Source organism: Meles meles, chromosome 19, assembly GCF_922984935.1.
Source record: "Meles meles chromosome 19, mMelMel3.1 paternal haplotype, whole genome shotgun sequence".
NCBI classification, from domain to species: Eukaryota; Metazoa; Chordata; class Mammalia; order Carnivora; family Mustelidae; genus Meles; species Meles meles.
The window spans coordinates 11,730,116-11,749,765 of NC_060084.1; the positions used below are offsets into that span (position 1 = coordinate 11,730,116).

Sequence of the window (19,650 nt, forward strand, 5' to 3'; positions counted from 1 at the left end):
TGAGCTGCCTGGAAAGAGGCCCTTACCCACTGACAGTAAGTTGCTGTAATTCTCCAGCATCACATCCATGTACAGGATCCTCTGGGAGGGGTCCAGCTGCTCCCATTCCTCCTGAGTGAAGTCCACAGTCACATCCGTGAATGAAACAGATCCCTGAAATGGCATATTGCTATTCATTCTGAAATGATCAACATTTGGTAATGTAGAAAGGATATGTGAAAACTAATTCTCACCTTGTTATAAAACAGTCATTCACCATAAAAATTTATATAGAACACCAACTATGTACACAGTTTTGTCATATTTCCAAAAAATATTTTTATAATATAGCATTTATTTAGATTCCCTTATACCTCCGGCACTATCATATTTGACAGGCATCTAAGATTAATAAAACACTGTTCTCTGAAAATGTGTACAGGGAGATAAATGCACAAACATGAAATATTTAGTGTTACCAGTGCGGAGATGATGCTCACATAGCTACTTCTGTGGTATCACACCAGACAGTATTAAAGAATTAAAGCAAAATGTCAGGCATAACCTACAACTGGGATAAAATACTTGCAAATCATCTGATAAGGGGTTAATATTCAAATATACAAAGAACTCCCTGAGGATGTGGAGAAAAGGGAACCCCAGTGCACTGTTCGTGGTAACGCAAACTGGTACAGCCACTAAGAAACACAGGGAGAAGCTGCCTCCAGAAGCAGAACCGCCTCCTGATCCAGCACTTCCACCTGTGGGTATTTATCCAGAGAAAACAAAAACACTAACTTGAAAAGCTACATGCAGGGCGCCTGGGTGTCTGCCTCTGGCTCATGCCATGATCTCCATGATCTCAGGACACTAGGACAGAGTCCAGCATTGGGCCCCCTGCTCAGCAGGAAGTCTGCTTCTCCCTCTGCCCAACCCCCCGCCACTCGTGCATGTACTCTCTCTCCCAAAAATAAATCTTAAGGAAAAAGAAGATACATGCACTCCCACGTTCACTGCCACCTTGTCTACAACAGCCAAGACATAAAAACAACCTCCATGTCCAAGGCTTGACGAATGGAAAAGGAAATGTGGCACATACATCCAATGGATTATTAATTACTCAGACATGAGAGAAAATCTGGTCACTTGTGACAACATGGATGGATTCTGAGTATCGTGCTCAGCAAAGTAAGTCACAAAAAGACAAATACTCTATCATCTCACCTGTATGTAGAATCTAAAACATCCCAAAACAACCAAGCTCACTGATACAGAGAACAGACTGGTTGCCAGAGTGGAGGGTAAGAACTGGGCAAAATGGGGGAAGGGAGGTCAAAAGGTACAAACTTCCAATTATTAGACAAGACGTGCAGATGTAATGTGCAGCACGGTGACTAGTTAGCAGTACTGTACTGCATATTTCAAAACTGTTGAGTTGTCCTCACAAGAAAAAAATTGCAACATGAATTGATGGATGTTTACCAGACTCATGGAGGTGATCATTTAGCAATATATACCAATATCAAATCATTACACTGTACCCATGAAACAGTCCCATGTCATTATACCTCAATAAAAAATTTTTAAAAATGTTCACAGTCCCATTTTACATTAAGAGCCCAAAGACAAACGTTCATCAACAGTAGACTGATTTTCTGTGTCTGTTAGAACCGAGTCCTATAAAGCAATGAAAATGAACTAATTCCAGCTACACAGGGAAGATTTCTTAAGAGCTTCAAGAATCCTGGGTAATTTCTATTTCTTGGCCCGAATGGTGGCTATATGGATTTTATTAACCTATATCCACTTGGCCAAGTGACAGGTACAATAAGAACTTTTGCATGGCTGCCAGACCAACAAAGGGGATCAGCCTCTGGCACATTACATTCACTCAAGTTACAGTAATTTACTTTGTAAACAAGGTTTTGTTTTTCTTTTCAAGATTTTATTTAAGAGACAGAGTGCATGCATGCATGAGATGAAAAGAGCACAAGCGGGCAGAGAGCCAGAGGCAGAGGAAGCAGCAGACCCCCGCGGAGCAAGGAGCCCAGTGCAGAACTCAATCCCAGGACCCGGGCATCATGACCCAAAGGCAGATGCCTAACCATTCGAGCCACTCAGGTGCCCCAAAGTAACTATAATTTAGAAATGACTCCAACATCAAATGTGAAAACACTTTTTTCTTCTCACAGTGCCATTTTCCATACTTACACAAACAACTCAAAAAACTGTTGATAAAACACAATTCTGATACCACAGCATTAAAAGGGACATCAAGCATGACTGACTTCAAAGACTTGCCAAGACAGTATAGTTTCCATCTGGAATGAATTTGGTGTTCTGGGGAGAAAGCCGATGGCCATGAGTAGAGGTGTGCCTAGCATACCTGACATCCAGAGCCGACCATTTTTTAATACCCCTTCTTCAGCTCTTCAAACTGTTACATCTTCCTTGACTTATGATGTGGGATTACATCCTGATAAACCCACCATAATGTGAAAACACCGTAGGCTGAAAATGCATTTAGTACACCTAACCCACTGAACACTGGAGCTTAGCCTACTGTAAACATGCTCAGAACACTGATGTTAGCGGACATGCATGCAAAATCATCTAATTCAAAGCCGATTTTATAATAAAGCATTGAATATTTCATGTAATTTATTGAATTCTGTACTGAAAATGATCAACAGAATGATTGTTTGGGGTGCAGAATGGTTTTAAGTATACTGGTTGTTTACCTTCTTGATTGTGTGGCTGACAGGGAGCTGTGGTTTGGGGCCACTGCCCAGCATCACAAGCATATGCTACCACGTACCCTCAAGCCAAGAAAAGTTCAAAATTCCAAGTATAGTTTCTACTGAATGTGTGTTGCGTTCACAACATCGTAAGGTAAAAAAATTGGGAACGATCTTATGCTGGGGACTGTCTGTACATCTAAACTGTCACCTCCCAATTCACTTTTGAGTACAAGAATCTTCTTTAACCAATGCACATTCTATTCTGAATCTATCTTTCATCTTCAGTTATGACCTTCGATTCCTTCGGCCTCTGATTCTTCCTGTCAGTGCCCCTCTTAGATTCCACACCTCCAAAATCTAGATTACACTTGTCCCCATCTTTATTTTTAAAAGCCTTGCCCTCCTGACTTCTCACCATCTCTCACTGATAACTCCTAGCCTTGGGAAAAGTTGTAAGAAAAAAATGACATGAGGGGTTGAGTACTACGAATGACTTAGTTATACTGCACAAATTTGCAGGTAGCCTAATGAGCATTATTTCATGACACCTTCTAGGATTCTTTAGCCACTTGGCATGGGAGCAGAGAATGCAGGCGGTGGGTCAATACCTGAGATCAAGGCCACAGAGGGTCAACAATCATAGTGCCAACATTTTCTCAGTAGTAAAAATTTATTCCTTTATCATATCACTTCTGAAATTACAGCTCAAATAAGAGAATCACTAGGAAATTTCCAAGGGACTAAATTAAGAACTAGGGACAGAAAACGCACGATCAGTCTTCATCCGGGTCGGCAAGCTAGAGAAGCCCTCAAGTTGTTCCTCTGCCTACTGTTTACACTGCCACCCCAATTATTACAAAAGCCTTTTCTTATTTTCTGTCTGCCCTTATTCTCATTGACCCCACATTCTAAAGCTAACATCATTTTTCTACAGAATAGTTCTAGTACACAATTACCTTGGGTAGACACAATCTTTCCTTACCCACTGAAAACTAATAAACAATGACTAGCTCAGTATTCAACATCCTTCAGATTTCTTTTCCATCCCTCTTTCCCATGGCTCTCCTCTCTATGCAACGATCCTTCCGGTAAGATCACATCCTAGATCACTTAGATGTGATCCTTCCATATTGTGAGTCCAATCAGGGTTTTAAATCCTGGGTATTTTGTTTCTATCTCTGTGGCAGTTTTGCCTTGCTTTCTTTTGTTAAGTGTGTTTTATGCCTTCCATTATCCCCACTAGATGCTAAAATTTTTTAGACCAGAAATTGTACCTTGCTCATCTTTATATTCCTGTTAGCACAAAGTACATAAGTATATGTCAGGCACAAACAAACACAATAATGCTGAATTGAATGGAGTATTCAACTTTGGTTTTCATTATCCTCTTCTTCCTGAAGAGACATGCCACATAATTCCTACAGCAACATCCTAAGTAGCAAGCCAAAATAACAGAGCATCTCAGTTGTTTGTATTCAGATTATGTAAAGATTTTGGTAATACATGGGGAACCCTAATATCTGGCTCATTTTCCTGAGATGTCATGCTCCAGTATGCTTGGCTCTTCATTAAAAGTGCTTTTTTATTCAGTTTGTAATCTACACGATTCCTGGATCAATTCTGGCTGCATTTGTACTTGGCGATATATTTGATCTAGGTATCAATTTTACCAGTGGTTAGTCAGCTTTTCGGCCTCCAGGATATGCTCACTACATTCATGGTGTAAGTGTAAGTGAAATCATCACATTTTCAGCATAATGTAAGTAGAGACACACACTATGACTCATCATCACCCAGGCCTAAGTCATGGGCCACATAACCTCTCACAAAAGAAAGGAACAGCACAGAGTAAAATTGAACAGGAAAAAAAGAATGTTAGAAAAGATGCTTTAAAAGTATGTAACTGGATTTAACAGCAGGTTAGACACTTCTAAAAAATGATGAGAAAACTGGATAGGTCAGTAAGGAGTCTAGACCGAAATGGAGGAAGAATAAAGGATGGGCAACACATCGAAAAGACTAAAAGATCCATGGGACAAACTAAAAAGGCCTAATATACTTGCAGTTGGGAGTCCCAGTACAAGAGGCAAAACTCAACAGAAACAATATTGAAGACACAGTGGCTTACTTAGATTTTTCCAAAACAGCTCACACATCAGACCACTGAACGCCATTAACCCCAAGAAGAACAAATAAAAAGAAAATCACATTTATTCACATCATAAAACTGCTAACAATCCCAGAGAAAAAAGATGCACCGTCTATAAAGGCACAATAAAACCAACAGCTGACTTTCAACAGAAACAATGTAAGCCAGAAAACAATAGAATATCATCAAAGTACTGAAGATACTAGAAACTGAGTTGGCAAATTTTCTATAAGGAAAATTATAGATGTTTTCAATTCTGCAGGCCACATGTAGTTTCAACTACAACCAAACAAGTCTGCCACTGTACCACGACAACAGGCACTGAAGTATGTAAACAAACGGGCATGGCTGTGTTCCAATAAAACTTGATTTATGGACACGGAAATGGGAATTTCATATAATTTTCATACCATTGATCTTTTTCCCTAGCCATTAAAGAAATGTAAAAACCACTTTTAGTTGTGGGTCATACAAAAAGAAGGCTGAAGGGCATTTGGCTCACAGACATTAGTTCAACAACCTGATCTAAAATGATGGTTACTGGGCGCCTAGGTGGCTTAGTCATTAAGCCTCTGCCTTCAACTCGGGTCACGATTCCAGGGTCCTGGGATGGAGCCCCGCGTTGGGCTCCCTGCTTGGTGGGAGGCCTGCTTCTCCCTCTCCCACTCCCTCTGCTTGTGTTCTCTCTCTCTCTCACTATGTCTCTGTCAAATAAATAAAAGTAAAAAAAAAAAAAAAAAAGATGGTTACTGGGGTGCCTCGGTGGCTCAGCCATTAAGCGTCTGCCTTCAGCTCAGGTCATGATCCCAGGGTCCTGGGATCGAGCCCCACGTCAGGCTCCCTGCTCAGTGGGGAGACCTCTCCAACTCCCCCTGCTTGTGTTCCCTCTCTCTGTCAAATATATAAATTTTTAAAAAATCTTAAAAAAAAATGATGGCTCCTAAATAATAAATGTCAGGTAAATATGTTAGGTATATTTACTACTATAAAATGATACGAACCATAAAGAGGACAATTAAATCTAGTAAGAGTCAGTTGAATGCAAAAAGCATCAAGGAGCAAATAAGAGAGCAAAATATGTTGTTAAAATAAGTACATAAAGGATGTGGGAAGAAGGTTTTAAATAATTAGCTGAAACTAATTTTTGGATTCCAGCAATCTGGGAGTTGTAGCAGAAAGTATTGTGTGTGGGGAGAAAATATAAATTGTAATTAACTTCTTAAACTTTGTTAAATATAAGCACCAAGGGGCACCTGAGTGGCTCAGTGGGTTAAAGCTTTTGCCTTTGGCTCACATCATGATCCCAGGGTCCTGGGACTGAGCCCCACATAGGGCTCTCTGCTCAGTGGGGAGCCTGCTTCCTCCCTCTCTCTCTGCCTGCTTCTCTGCCTACTTATGATTTCTGTCAAATAAATAAATTTAAAAATATATATATAAGCACCAAAAGAGTAAGCTAACCCTTTTTAATTTTTTAAAAGATTTTATTTGATAGAGTGATCACAAGTAAGCAGAGAGGCAGGCAGAGAGGGGGAAGCAGGCTCCTCACTGAGCAGAAAGCCTGATGTGGGGCTAGATCCCAGAACCCTGAGATCATGACCTGAGCCACCCAGATGCCCCAAGCTACATCTTTTTTAAAAGAATGGAAATAGCGGTGCCTAGGGGGCTCAGTAGGTTAAGCATCTGACTCTTGGTTTTGGCTCAGGTCATGATTTCAGGGGACTGAGATCGAGTCCTGTACTGGGCTTTGCACAGAGTCGGCTTGAGATTCTCTCCTTCTCCCTTTCCTTCTGTCTTGCCCTCATTCTCTCTCTAAAATAAATAAATAAATACAGAAAATCCAAAAAAAAAAAAAGAGAAAAGAATGGAAATATATTTTGACAGACCAGTAGAGGAAGAAAAGTGCTACAAGTGCCAAAAGGAAGAAAATCAGTAATCAAAATAAAAATAGAATAAACATTTAATAAAAAGTAATCTGCCTTCAGCTCAGGGTCTTGGGATCGAGCCCCGCATCCGGCTCCCTGCTCAGCAGGGAGCCTGATTCTCCCTCTCCCACTCCCCTGCTTGTGCTCCTTCTCTCACTGTCTCTCTCTGTGTCAAATAAAGGAATAAAATCTTAAAAAAAAAAAAAGGCTTATTTATTTTAGAGGTGGGGGAGGGGAAGGGGGAGGGAGAAAGAAACTTACACATACTTCACAGAGCGCAGAGCCTTTCATGGGGCTCGATATCACGATTCTGAGATCATGACTGGAGCTGAAACCAAGAGTCATGCTTGACACTTAGCCAACTGTACTACCCAGATGCCCCCAGATAATTAAAAAAACAAAAAACCACATACTTTTTACAAGAGGCAAAGTTGAATAGTAAAGCTTCAAAATAAAAGGTACAGAAAAACTGGCACAGGAACATTAATAATTAAACAAAAAAATCAACAGAATCCCCAAAAAAAGCATATGCCACAACCTGTACATTCCAGTTAATGCATACAAAAGAATGCAAAAAAAGAGAGAAGTGGCTACACTTGCACGTAACTTGTAATAGCAGCTACCTCTGAAGTGAGGAGCCAAGCTTTTATGGTCAAGAAGACTTTAACATTGAATAAGGTGACTTAATACCAGGAGTGAGAGCCTGCTAGGGAGATCAGAACCATGACAGTGAGAAAGACTGAGACAGAATTCACACATCAACTAGGTAATGTAAAGACAAAACTTACATATATATACATGGTATATACATTATAAACATATAGTATCTCTCTCTAGCGTATGTACATATTATATACACACACAGAATGGGAGCAAACAAGCCAAGATGTTAAGTCTTGACTCTTGGATACTGTAATAGGTCGATAGTTATTAGGCTGAACCGCACTGAAATCGATGCCCTTCAACTATTCTGACATACAAATACTGCAATTTCATACAGCTCAAACCTAGTACAATTTTATTTGTACTTCTCTGCACTTTCACACCTCACAAAATCTAACACAAAAAGGTGACAAAAAATATCTTAGAAACTACCACGCAAACAGGAATTAAAGACAAATCAGAAAATTTAAAAATACTGAGTACAAAGAGAAAAGGATACAAGTTTCTGGAGAGAACTCAAAGGTCACATTCTGTTAAGCAGAAAGGCATTTGGACTTCATGCCTACAACACTGAAAAGCAATCACTTTAAAATTTTGAGAGAGAAAAGCAGTAATAAAAGCTGGGCAAATATATAAAGTAATTTGCAGGCACTGGAGAGCAACCACTGCAGGGCTGCAATTACAGAAAGAACAGTGAACATGAGGGGAGCCCCACATTCAAATTATGATAAAAACCCTTAAAAAAATCAATATTGAATTCTACATACAGCAAAAATGTCCCTAAATGTATCTTCTCTAAACAGTAGCACAGAGAAATAGAACCCAAGCAGCAAGTGGCACTGTTGCTACATTGAAAAAAAAATAAAAATTAGCATGTGGGTCTGCAAAGCAACTGAGATTTGGGGGCCAGGTAATGAAGATAAAGAAGACATAGAGAAGGGGCTCTAAAATTTCGCAGAGGGGCGCCTGGGTGGCTCAGTGGGTTAATAAGCATCTGCCTTCGGCTCAGGTCATGATTCCAGGGTCCTGGGATCAAGCCCCGCATCGGGCTCTCTGCTCAGCAGGGAGCCTGCCTCGCCCACCTCTTTCTGCTTGCCTCTCTGCCTATTTATCTCCCTCTGTCAAATACATAAATAAAATCTTTAAAAAAAATAAAATAAGGGGCACCTGGGTGGCTCAGTGGGTTGAGCCTCCGCCTTCGACTCAGGTTGTGATCCCAGGGTCCTGGGATCGAGCCCCTGCTTCCCCCTCTTCCTCTGCCTGGCTCTCTGCCTGCTTGTGATTTCTGTCTGTCAAATAAAGAAATATTAAAAAAAATAATAATAAATAAATAAAATAAAATTCTGCATAAAAATTCACCTCAGATCTCTGGGTGGTTCCTAGTATGTGCAGGCAGGGCAAGCCTCTAGGAGAACTAGAACTATAAATGGCAACGGTTTTGTTCTCCAGGTAGTTAAGTTATTGGCAAAACAAAATGTAACACTCTTCAGAGGGAGTTATATATTATGCATGTGTCAGCAAATAAACAAAAATTACTAGAAAATATGTGAAAAACCCAAAAAAGCAGTGATAAGACAAGAAATAAGAGATGAACAGTCAACAGTATATATGTAGAGATAATCCATGGATTAGAGTTACTACATAAGACTGAAGATTAACTGTGAAGTAATATGTAAAAGAATACAGAGAGGGGCTCCTGGCTGGCTCAGTCTTTAGAGCGTATGACTCTTGATCTTAGGGTCATGAGTTCAAGCCCTATGTTGGGGGTGGAGTTTACTTAATAGAAAAAAAAATAGAGAAAAATATGGATAATGTAGATAAAAATACGGGAATATTTCAACAAAGAACTGAATCTACAAAAAAGAGGCAAATGGACATCACAGAACTGCAAAATGTAGTTTTTAACTGAAATTAAAAACTCATTGTATAGACTTAACAGCAGACATGACACAGAGGACAAGAACTGTGCACTTGAAGGTAGGCCAAAAAGCTGACATCCAGGCTAACACAGAGAGGAAAAAAATGGAGGAAAACTCAAAACATAAGAAATGTGAAGTATGGCCAAAAAAACGCACTATTGCTTAAAATGCTGAAAGCAAAACCAAACAAAGAGTAATGTGTAGTCTCACAAGAAGGGGGGGGGGGGAAGGGACAGAAACAATATTCGAAGAATAACAGCTGAGAATTTTACAAATGTGGTAAACGGCATCAACCACAAATCTAAAATACTCAATAAAGCCCAGGCAGAATAAACGTAAAGACAATCATACCTAGACACAGGCAGAATAAACGTAAAGACTATCATACCTAGACACATCATACTCAAACTGGTGAGGGCCAGAGAAAAAAAGAATATCTTAAAAGTATCTTAAAAGTACCCTAAAGAAAAAGATCCCTTTCCTTCAGGAAACAACAAAAGTGAAGACTTATTTCTTAATAGAAATCACAGAAGTGAGACAAAAACAGAATGTCATCTTTAAAGTACTGAAGGAGGGGCGCCTGGGTTGGTTCAGTGGATTAAAGCCTCTGCCTTTGGATCAGGTCATGATCCCAGGGTCCTGGGATGGAGCCCCGCATCGCATCGGGCTCTCTGCTCAGCAGGGAGCCTTCTTCCCTTCCTCTCTTTCTGCCTGCCTCTCTGCCTACTTGTGATCTCTGTCTGTCAAAAAATAAAAAAATTTAAAAAAAAAAGTACTCAAAGAATTCTCCAAGGAATCCATCACGTCCTGGGCTCTTGTTTTTTGGGAGGCTTTTGATCACTGCTTCAATCTTGTTACTAGATATGGTTCTATTCAAGTTGTCAATTTCCTCCTGATTCAGTTTTGGAAGTTTATAGGTTTCCAGGAATGCATCCATTTCATCTAGGTTGTTTAACTTATTGGCATATAATTGTTGATAATAATTTCTAATGATTGTTTCTATGTCCTTGGTGTTAGTCATGATCTCTCCCTAAACATTCAAAGAAGAAATAATACCTATTCTCCTGAAGCTGTTTCAAAAAATAGAAACAGAAGGGAAACTTCCAGACTTTTTTTATGAAGCCAGCATTACCCTGATCCCCAAACCAGGCAAAGACCCCACCAAAAAGGAGAATTTCAGACCAATATCCCTGATGAATATGGATGCCAAGACTCTCAACAAGATTCTAGCTATAATAGGATCCAACAGTGCATTAAAAAGATTATCCACCATGACTAGGTGGGATTTATCCCTGGGATGCAGGGGTGGTTCAACATTCACAAATCAATGTGATGGAACAAATCAGTAAGAGAGAAGAACCACATGGTCCTCTCCGTTGATACAGAAAAAGCATTTGACAAGATACAGTATCCGTTCCTGGTTAAAATGATGCAAAGTATAGGGATAGAGGGAACATTCCTCAACTTCATAAAATCTATCTATGAAAAACCCACAGCGAATATCATCCTCAATGGGGAAAAGCTGACAGCCTTCCCTTTGAGATCAGGAACACGACAAGGATGGCCACTCTCGCCACTCTTGTTCAACATAGTACTGGAAGTCCCAGCAACAGCAATCAGACAACAAAGAGAAATAAAAGGTATTCAAATTGGCAATGAAGAAGTCAGACTCTCTCTCTTCACAGATGACATGATACTTTATATGGAAAACCCAAAAGACTCTACCCCCAAACTACTAGAACTCATACAGCAATTCAGTAATGTGGCAGGATACAAAATCAGTGTACAGAAATCAGTTGCTTTCTTATACACTAACAATGAAAATATAGAAAGGGAAATTAGAGAATCGATTCCATTTACTACAGCACTGAGAACCATAAGATACCTGGGAATAACCCAACCAAAGAGGTAAAGGATCCGTACGCAAGGAACTACAGAACACTCATGAAAGAAACTGAAGAAGAGGGGCGCCTGGGTGGCTCAGCGGGTTAAAGCTTCTGCCTTCAGCTCAGGTCATGATCCCGGGGTGCTGGGATCGAGCCCCGCATCGGGCTCTTTGCTTAGCTGGGAGCCTGCTTCCTCCTCTCTCTCTGCCTGCCTCTCTGCCTACTTGTAATCTCTATCTGTCAAATAAATAAATCTTTAAAAAAAAAAAAAAAAAGAAAGAAACTGAAGAAGACGGGGTGCCCCTGGGTGGCTTAGTGGGTTGAGCCTCTGCCTTCAGGTCAGGTCATGATCTCAGGGTCCTGGGATCGAGCCCTGTGTCAGGCTCTCTGCTCAGCGGGAAGCCTGTTTCCCAATCTCTCTCTGCCTGCCTCTCTGCCTACTTGCGATCTTTCTCCGTCAAATAAATAAAATCTTTAAAACAAAAACAAAAACAATAGTAGTACTGATAAGTATATTGTGTTTATTAAAAAAGAAAGAAATTGAAGAAGACACAAAAAGATGGAAGACCCTTCCACGTGCATGGATCGGAAGAATAAACATTGTTAAAATGTCTGTACTGCCAAGAGCAATCTATACTTTCAATGCCATCCTGATCATCCAGCTGTTCCAAAGAGCTGGAACAAACAATCCTAAATTTGCATGGAACCAGAAGAGACTCCGAATTGCTAAGGAAATATTGAAAAAGAAAAACAAAACTGGGGCATCAGGTTGCCTGATTTCAAGCTTTACTACAAAGCTGTGATCACTAAGACAGCATGGTACTGGCACAAAAACAGACACATAGACCAGGGGAACAGAGTAGAGCCCAGATATGGACCTGCAACTCTATGATCAAATAATCTTCGACAAAGCAGGAAAAAATATACAGTGGAAAAAAGACAGTCTCTTCAATAAATGGTATTGGGAAAATTGGACAGCTATGTGTAGAAGGATGAAACTCGACCATTCTCTTACACCGTACACAAAGATAAACTCGAAATGGATAAAAGACCTAAATGTGAGGCAGGAATCTATCAAAGTCCTAGAGAAGAACATAGGCAGTAACCTCTTCAACATTGGCCACAGCAATTTCTTTCAAGATAGGTCTCCAAAGGCAAAGGAAACAAAGGCGAAAATGGAACTTTTGGGACCTCATCAAGATCGAAAGCTTCTGCACACCAAAGGAAGGTCAACAAAACAAAGAGGCAACCCATGGAATGGGAGAAGATATTCGTAAATGACACTACAAAGAGCTGATATCCAGGATCTATGAAGAACTCCTCAAACTCAACACACAAAAACAGATAATCACGTCAAAAAATGGGCAGGGGGCGCCTGGGTGGCTCAGTGGGTTAAAGCCTCTGCCTTCGGCTCAGGTCATGATCTCAGGGTCTTGGGATCAAGTCCCGTATCGGGCTCTCTGCTCAGCGGGGAGCCTGATTCCCTTCCTCTCTCTCTGGCTGCCTCTCCTCCTACCTGTGATCTGTCTGTCAAATAAATAAATAAAATAAAATAAAATTAAATTAAATAAAAATGGGCAGAAGAGGTGCGCCTGGGTGGCTCAGTGGGTTAAAGCCTCTGCCTTTGGCTCAGGTCATGATCCCAAGGTCCTGGGATCCAGCCCCACATCGGGCTCTCTGCTTAGAAGGGAGCCTGCTTCCTCCTCTCTCTCTCTGCCTGCCTCTTTATCTACTTGTGATCTCTGTCAAATAAATAAATAAATAAAATCTTTAAAAAAAAAATGGGTAGAAGACATGAACAGACACTTCTCCAAAGAAGACATACAAATGGCTAACAGACACATGAAAAAATGTTCATCGTCATTAGCCATCAGGGAGATTCAAATCAAAACCCATTGAGATACCATCTTATACCAGTTAGAATGGCCAAAATTAACAAGACAGTAAACAACAAGTGTTGGAGAGGATGTGGAGAAAAGGGAACCCTCTTATCCTGTTCATGGGAATGCAAGCTGGTGCAGCCACTTTGGAAAACAGTGTAGAAATTCCTTAAGAAATTAAAAATAGAGGGGTGTGGGGGGGAAAAAAAGAATTTAAAAATAGAGCTTGCCTATGACCCTGCAATTGCACTACTGGGTATCTACCCCAAAGATACTGATTTAGTGAAAGGAAGGGCCATTTGTACCCCATTGTTCATAGCAGCAATGGCCACAGTCGCCAAACTGTGGAAAGAAACAAGATGCCCTTCAACAGACAAATGGAAAAGGAGATATGGTGTATTATGCCTCCATCAGAAAGGATGAATACCCAACTTTTGTATCAACATGAATGGGAGTGGAGGAGATTATGCTGAGTGAAATAAGTCAAGCAGAGAGTCAATTATATGGTTTCACTTACTTGTGGAGCATAAGGAATAACACGAAGGGCATTGGGAGATGGAAAGAAGTGAGTTGGGGGAAACGGGAGGGGGAGACAAACTATGAGAGACTGTGGACTCTGAGAAACAAACTGCGGGTTTTGGAGGGAAGAGCGTGGGGGGTTAGGTGAACCTGTTGGTGGGTATTATGAAGGCATGTATTGCATGGAGCACTGGGTGTGGTGCATAAAGAATGAATTCTAGAACACTGAAAAAAAATTTTTTAAAATGAAAAAAAAAATTAAGTACTGAAAGAGGGGCTTGGGTGGCTCAGCGGGTGAAGCCTCTGCCTTAGGCTCAGGTCATGATCTCAGGGTCCTGGGATGGAGCCCCACATCAGGCTCTCTGCTCAGCAGGGAGCCTGCTTCCCTTCCTCTCTCTCTGCCTGCCTCTCTGCCTACTTGTGATCTTTGTCTATCAAATAAATAAATAAATAATCTTAAAAAAAAAAAAAAAAAAAAAAAAGCACTGAGAGAAAAAAATAAACCCTAGAATTCTATCCCCAGGGAAAATATTTTTCAAAATAAAGGTAAAATAGCAGCAATGCCTGGGTGGCTCAGATGGTTGGATGTCTGCCTTCAGCTCAGGTCATGATCTCCAGGTCCTGGGATCAAATCCCATGTCAGGCTCCCTGCTCAGTGGGGAGTCTACTTCTCCCTCTGCCTCTGAACCATATTGAACCTCCTCTCTGCTTGTGTGGCATGCACTCTCTCTCTCAAATGAATAAATAAAATCTTAAAAAAAAACAAAAAAAAAGAGGGGCACCTGGGTGGCTCAGTGGGTTAAGCCTCTGCCTTTGGCTCAGGTCATGATCTCAGGGTCCTGAGATCAAGTCCCGCATTGTGCTCTCTGCTCAGCAGGGAGACTGCTTCCTCCTCTCTCTCTGCCTGCCTCTCTGCCTACTTGTGATCTCTGTCTGTCAAATGAATAAATAAAATCTTAAAAAAAAAAAAAGGTAAAATAAAGGCATACATAGAGGCAAACAAAAGCTGCAATTCACTGCAATATAATATATACTGTGTTTGGATCATATTGAGGTGGAATAATTTTTTTTTTTTTAAAGATTTAATTTATTTGTCAGAGAGAGAGAGAAAGAAAGCACAAGTAGGGGAGCAACAGAGACAGAGGGAGAAGCAATGTGGAACTCGATCCCAGGACCCCGGGATCCCAATGTGGAACTCGATCCCAGGACCCCGGGAGCCCAATGTGGGACTCAATCCCAGGAGCCCAATGTGGTACTCGATCCCAGGAGCCCAATGTGGAACTCGATCCAGGACCCCGGGATCCCAATGTGGGACTCAATCTCAGGAGCCCAATGTGGTACTCGATCCCAGGATTCCGGGATCATGACCTGAGCCGAAGGCAGATGCTCAACCGACGGAGCCACCCAGGCGTCCCCAGGTTGTAAAATATTAATTCAAGATGATTAGTAAAGTATATAAGCCGTAATCCCTACAGAAACCACTTAAAAAATACAACACAAAAGCACTAATCATAAAAAGGCAGGCATGGCTGTATTTCTATAACCACAGAGGGTAAAACCATCAGGAAGACAGAGCAATCATAAATGCGCACACACTCAATAACACAGCTTCAAATTACGTGAAGCAACACCAGAGAGAACTAAAGCAACAAATGGACAAATACACATTCATACTATCTTATCAAGCAAGTATCACAGCAGAAGGAAGACATTTTCAGAAATGCAAAGTCTACAAAACGTATCTCTCACATACCCTTTCTTAAGAAGATACTGGAGAATGAATGTATTCCAGTAAAACAACAGTAACCCAAAAAAGAAAAAGACATGGGAAGGAGCAAAGAAACGATCAATATCAGAGCCGAAGGAAATCCCTAGGCAAAGTTTCAAGGAGACTGCAGGATGGCACTGATGTCTACTGATACCAAACTGCTTGTCATAGAGATTGTAATAGTTTGATTCAAAAGCAAGCATTTTGAGGGTTGTCATAAACAAGATGCCTACCGCACTGTACCACCTTTTCAACCTGAAGGCAGAATGCCTGGGTGAGCCTGGCCCAGATTCTTAGCCATATGTGGTTTGACTTGGTTTGAACATGTAGTGATGGCATCTATTTCTCCCCTCCACACCAGGCTGCCCTGGATCAGATGAAGACACTCACTTCTTGTGTTCTGCTGCAATCTACTCCTGAGAGGTGGCTGTTGCCCAGTGAGCTAAGAAATAAAGAATATGGAGCAACCCACTTGCTCTAAATATTTCTACCAGACATTCTATACCTAATCCACACTTCGACCCTGCCAGATGGCCCAGCTATGTGAGCCCTATGTTTTCCTGTTTCTCATGACCTTGCCAATGACATCTCCAAATGGGATTTTTGGAAACTCTCAGAAAAGCTGAAGCCAGACTATGACCCAGAGACTCTATTCAGCTCATTTTCTCCTAGAAACCTTTACGCAATACAGCAAAATTTCTAGATACAATTAGATTTATGCTTACTTGATCATTTTTGCCATACTGCTCCCCAGTAAGGTTGTATCATTTTAGACTATCACCAATAACACATGAGTGGTTACATCTCTTTAGTGAACACTGGCTAATGTAACTTGAAAGAACAATGATTACCAAAAAACATATTTACCCGGAAGATACAAAGGTAGTGATCTGAAGGGGCACCTGCACTCCAATATTTACAGCAACAAAGTCCACAATAGCCAAACTATGGAAAGAGCCTAGATGTCCATCAACAGACGGATAAAGATGTGGTATATGTATACAATGGAATATTACTCACCCATCAAAAAAACCCCATGAAATCTTAACATTTGTATGTGGATGGAACTAGAGAATATTATGCTAAGCAAAATAAGTCAATCAGAGAAAGACAGGTATCATATGATTTCACTCATATGTGGAATTTAAGAAACAAAGCAGAATCATAGGAGAAGGGGAAGAGAGGGGAAAATTATATAAGATGAAACCAGAGAGAGAGAGAGACAACCATAAGAGACTCTTAACTATGGGAAGCAACCTGAGGGTTGCTAGAGGGGAGATGGGTGGCGGGATGGGGTAACTGCGTGATGGGCATTAAGGAGGGCACATGATATCATGAGAACTGGGTGTTATTCACAACTCATGAATTATTGAACTCTACCTCTGAAACTAATAATATACTATATAGTAATTAATTGAATTTAAATAAATTTTTCTTAAACTGCCCCCCAAAAAACAAAAAACACCCAAGTCTTGACAAAGGGAACATGGGTACATTAAAGGACATCTTTCAATCTTATTGTCTGGAAGAAAAAGAAAAAACCCCACCAACCAGAAAGAAAATTATGTAAAACAAAGTAATATAAATTCCAGTTATAGTTTCTCAAAACGGAATTTTATATTGATTAGGAATATATATAAATAAGCTACAAAAATCTTTAAAGAAAGGAGGGGAATAATTCACAGAAATATCAAGATAGTGGCTACCTGCTAGGACTGAATCAGAAAATGTATCATAAGGAACACAGAATGTTCTGCTTTTTTTAAAATTTTATTTGAGAGAGCACCTGTGTGTGCACCAGGGTGGAGGGGCAGAAAGAGAGAAAAAAGCAGGCTCCCTGCTGAAGAGGGAGCCCGATGTGGAGCTCAATTCCAGGACCTGGGATCAAGACCTGCGCAGAAGGCAGACGCTAAAATGAATAAGTCAGTTAGGCACCCCAGAGAATGTTCTGTTTCTTAACTTGGGTATGGTACATGGACGCCCATTTTATTATTCTTTAAGGCATGCATATTTATTTATTTTTTTTTTCTTAAAGTCATTTATTTGACAGAGAGAGTGAGAGAGCACAAGCAGGGAGAGCAGCAGGAGAGGGAGAAGCAGGCTCCTCACTGGGCAAGGAGCCAGATAAGGGACACGATCCCAGGACCCTGATACCATGACCTGAGCCGAAGGCAGACGCTTAGCCAACTAAGCCACCCAGGCACCCAAGGCATACATATTTATTATACACATTGTTGTAATGTGTATGAAGAGTATCACAAAGTTTTAAACACTCATCTGTATATATGTTACATTATACAATTTAAAAAATGAGGAAACTGTTCTGATATGGAGACTTCAGACACGTTATTGAGTGATAAAAATACACAAAATTGAGAGAACGAAAAGACAAGCCACAGATAGGGAGAAAATCTTTGCAAAACACATACCTGAAAAAGGACTGGTATCCGAATTCTATAGAAGAACTCTTTTTTTTTTTTTTTAAAGATTATTTATTTATTTATTTATTTGACAGACAGAGATCACAAGTAGGCAGAGAGGCAAGCAGAGAGAGAGAGAGAGAGGAATGGAAGCAGGCTCCTTGCTGGGCAGAGAGCCTGATATGGGGCTCGATCCCAGGACCCTGGGATCATGACCTGAGTCGAAGGCAGAGGCTTAACCCACTGAGCCACCTAGGTGCCCCTCTATAGAAGAACTCTTAAAAATCAACAATATGAAAGCAAACAGCCTGATTTAAAAATGGGCCAAAGACCTTCACAGAAAATTCATCAAAGAAAATATAGAGATGGCAAATAAACATAGGAAAACATGCTCGACATCACGTCATAAAGGAATTTCAAATTACAATGAAATATTGCTACATACCTATCAGAATGGCCAAAATCCACAACACTGACAGCAACAAATGCTGGCAAGGATATGGAGCAACAAGAATTCTCATTCACCGCTCACAGGAATGCTAAATGGCACAGACACTTTGAAAGACACTCTGGCAGTTTATTACAACACTAAACACACCCTTACCATATGATCTAGCAATTACACTCCTCTGTAGTTACTCAAGTTATTTTATCTCCCGCAAATGAATGTTTGTAGCACCTGTCATAACTGCCAAAACTTGGAAGCAACTACTCAATAGGTGAATGGATAAATACATGTTGGTACAACCATATAACAGAATATTTTTCAGTGGTAAAATGAAATGATCTATCAAGCCATGAAAAGATATACAGAAAACTCAAATGCATATTTCTAAGTGAAAGAAACTAATGGTTACACACTGTATGATTCCGACTCTATGACATTCTGGGAAAGGCAAAACTATGCACACAGTAAAAAGATCAGTGGTTTCCAGGGGCTCAGGGAGAGGGAGAGAAGGATGAATAGATAGGCCAGGAAACTATTCTAGGCAACTATAGTGGGGAATACTTGTCATATATTTGTCAAAATCCGTAGACTGTACAACACCAAGAATGAACCCTAATGTAAACTACAGATTTTTAAGTGTCCATATTGACTCATGAATTATAATAAGTATACCACATTAATGCAAGATGTTAAGAAGGGTAAACTGTGGGGAAGGAGTGAAGGAGTATATGGGAACTCTGTACTTTTTGCTCACATCTTCTGTAAATTCAAACTGCTCTAAAAAAATGAAGTCTAGGAGTGCCTGGGTGGCTCAGTCATTAAGCATTTGCCTTTGGCTCAGGTCATGATCCCAGGATTCTGGGATCAAGCCCTGCACTGAGCTCCCTGCTCAGTGGGAAGCCTGCTTCTTCCTCCCCACTCCCCCTACTTGTGTTGCCCCCCTCTCTGTCAAATGAATAAATAAAATCTTAAAAAAAAAGGAAAAAACCCTGAAGTGTATTAATTAAAAACAAAATAAAACTCATATAGGGCGCCTGGGTGGCTCAGATAGTTAAGCATCTGCCTTCAGCTTGGATCATGATCCTGGGGTCCTGGGATCGAGACCCATATTGGGCTCCCTGTGCAGTGTGGACGCTGCTTCTCCCTCTGCCGCTCCCTCTCATTGTGTTCCCTCTCTCACTCACACTCTCAAATAAAAAGAAAAATCTTAAAAAAAAACACACATATAAACAAACCAGCATGATTAATATGCTATGTTAAAATAACCTATACTTGTACTTGTATGAATATGTACATATAAACTCTGGAAAGCTAGTCAAGAAAGTAATGACAGTGGCACTCGGGGAGGCTGGTGGA

The 19,650-nt window shown here is 40.6% G+C and overlaps 1 protein-coding gene across 5 annotated transcripts in view; it reads right to left on the reverse strand.

Annotated features, from left to right (window-relative positions):
- Nucleotides 1-19,650, reverse strand: part of ZFP1 (ZFP1 zinc finger protein) — a 34,801-nt gene that overhangs the window by 4,221 nt on the left and 10,930 nt on the right. For 2 of the 5 annotated variants that reach the window (XM_045986692.1, XM_045986690.1), the window contains exon 3: nt 27-153. In XM_045986692.1, coding sequence (XP_045842648.1) covers nt 27-153 — 127 coding nt within the window. Of the gene's footprint in view, nt 1-26; nt 179-19,650 lie in introns of all 5 variants that reach the window. The other 3 variants (XM_045986694.1, XM_045986693.1, XM_045986689.1) reach the window with 2 other exon arrangements.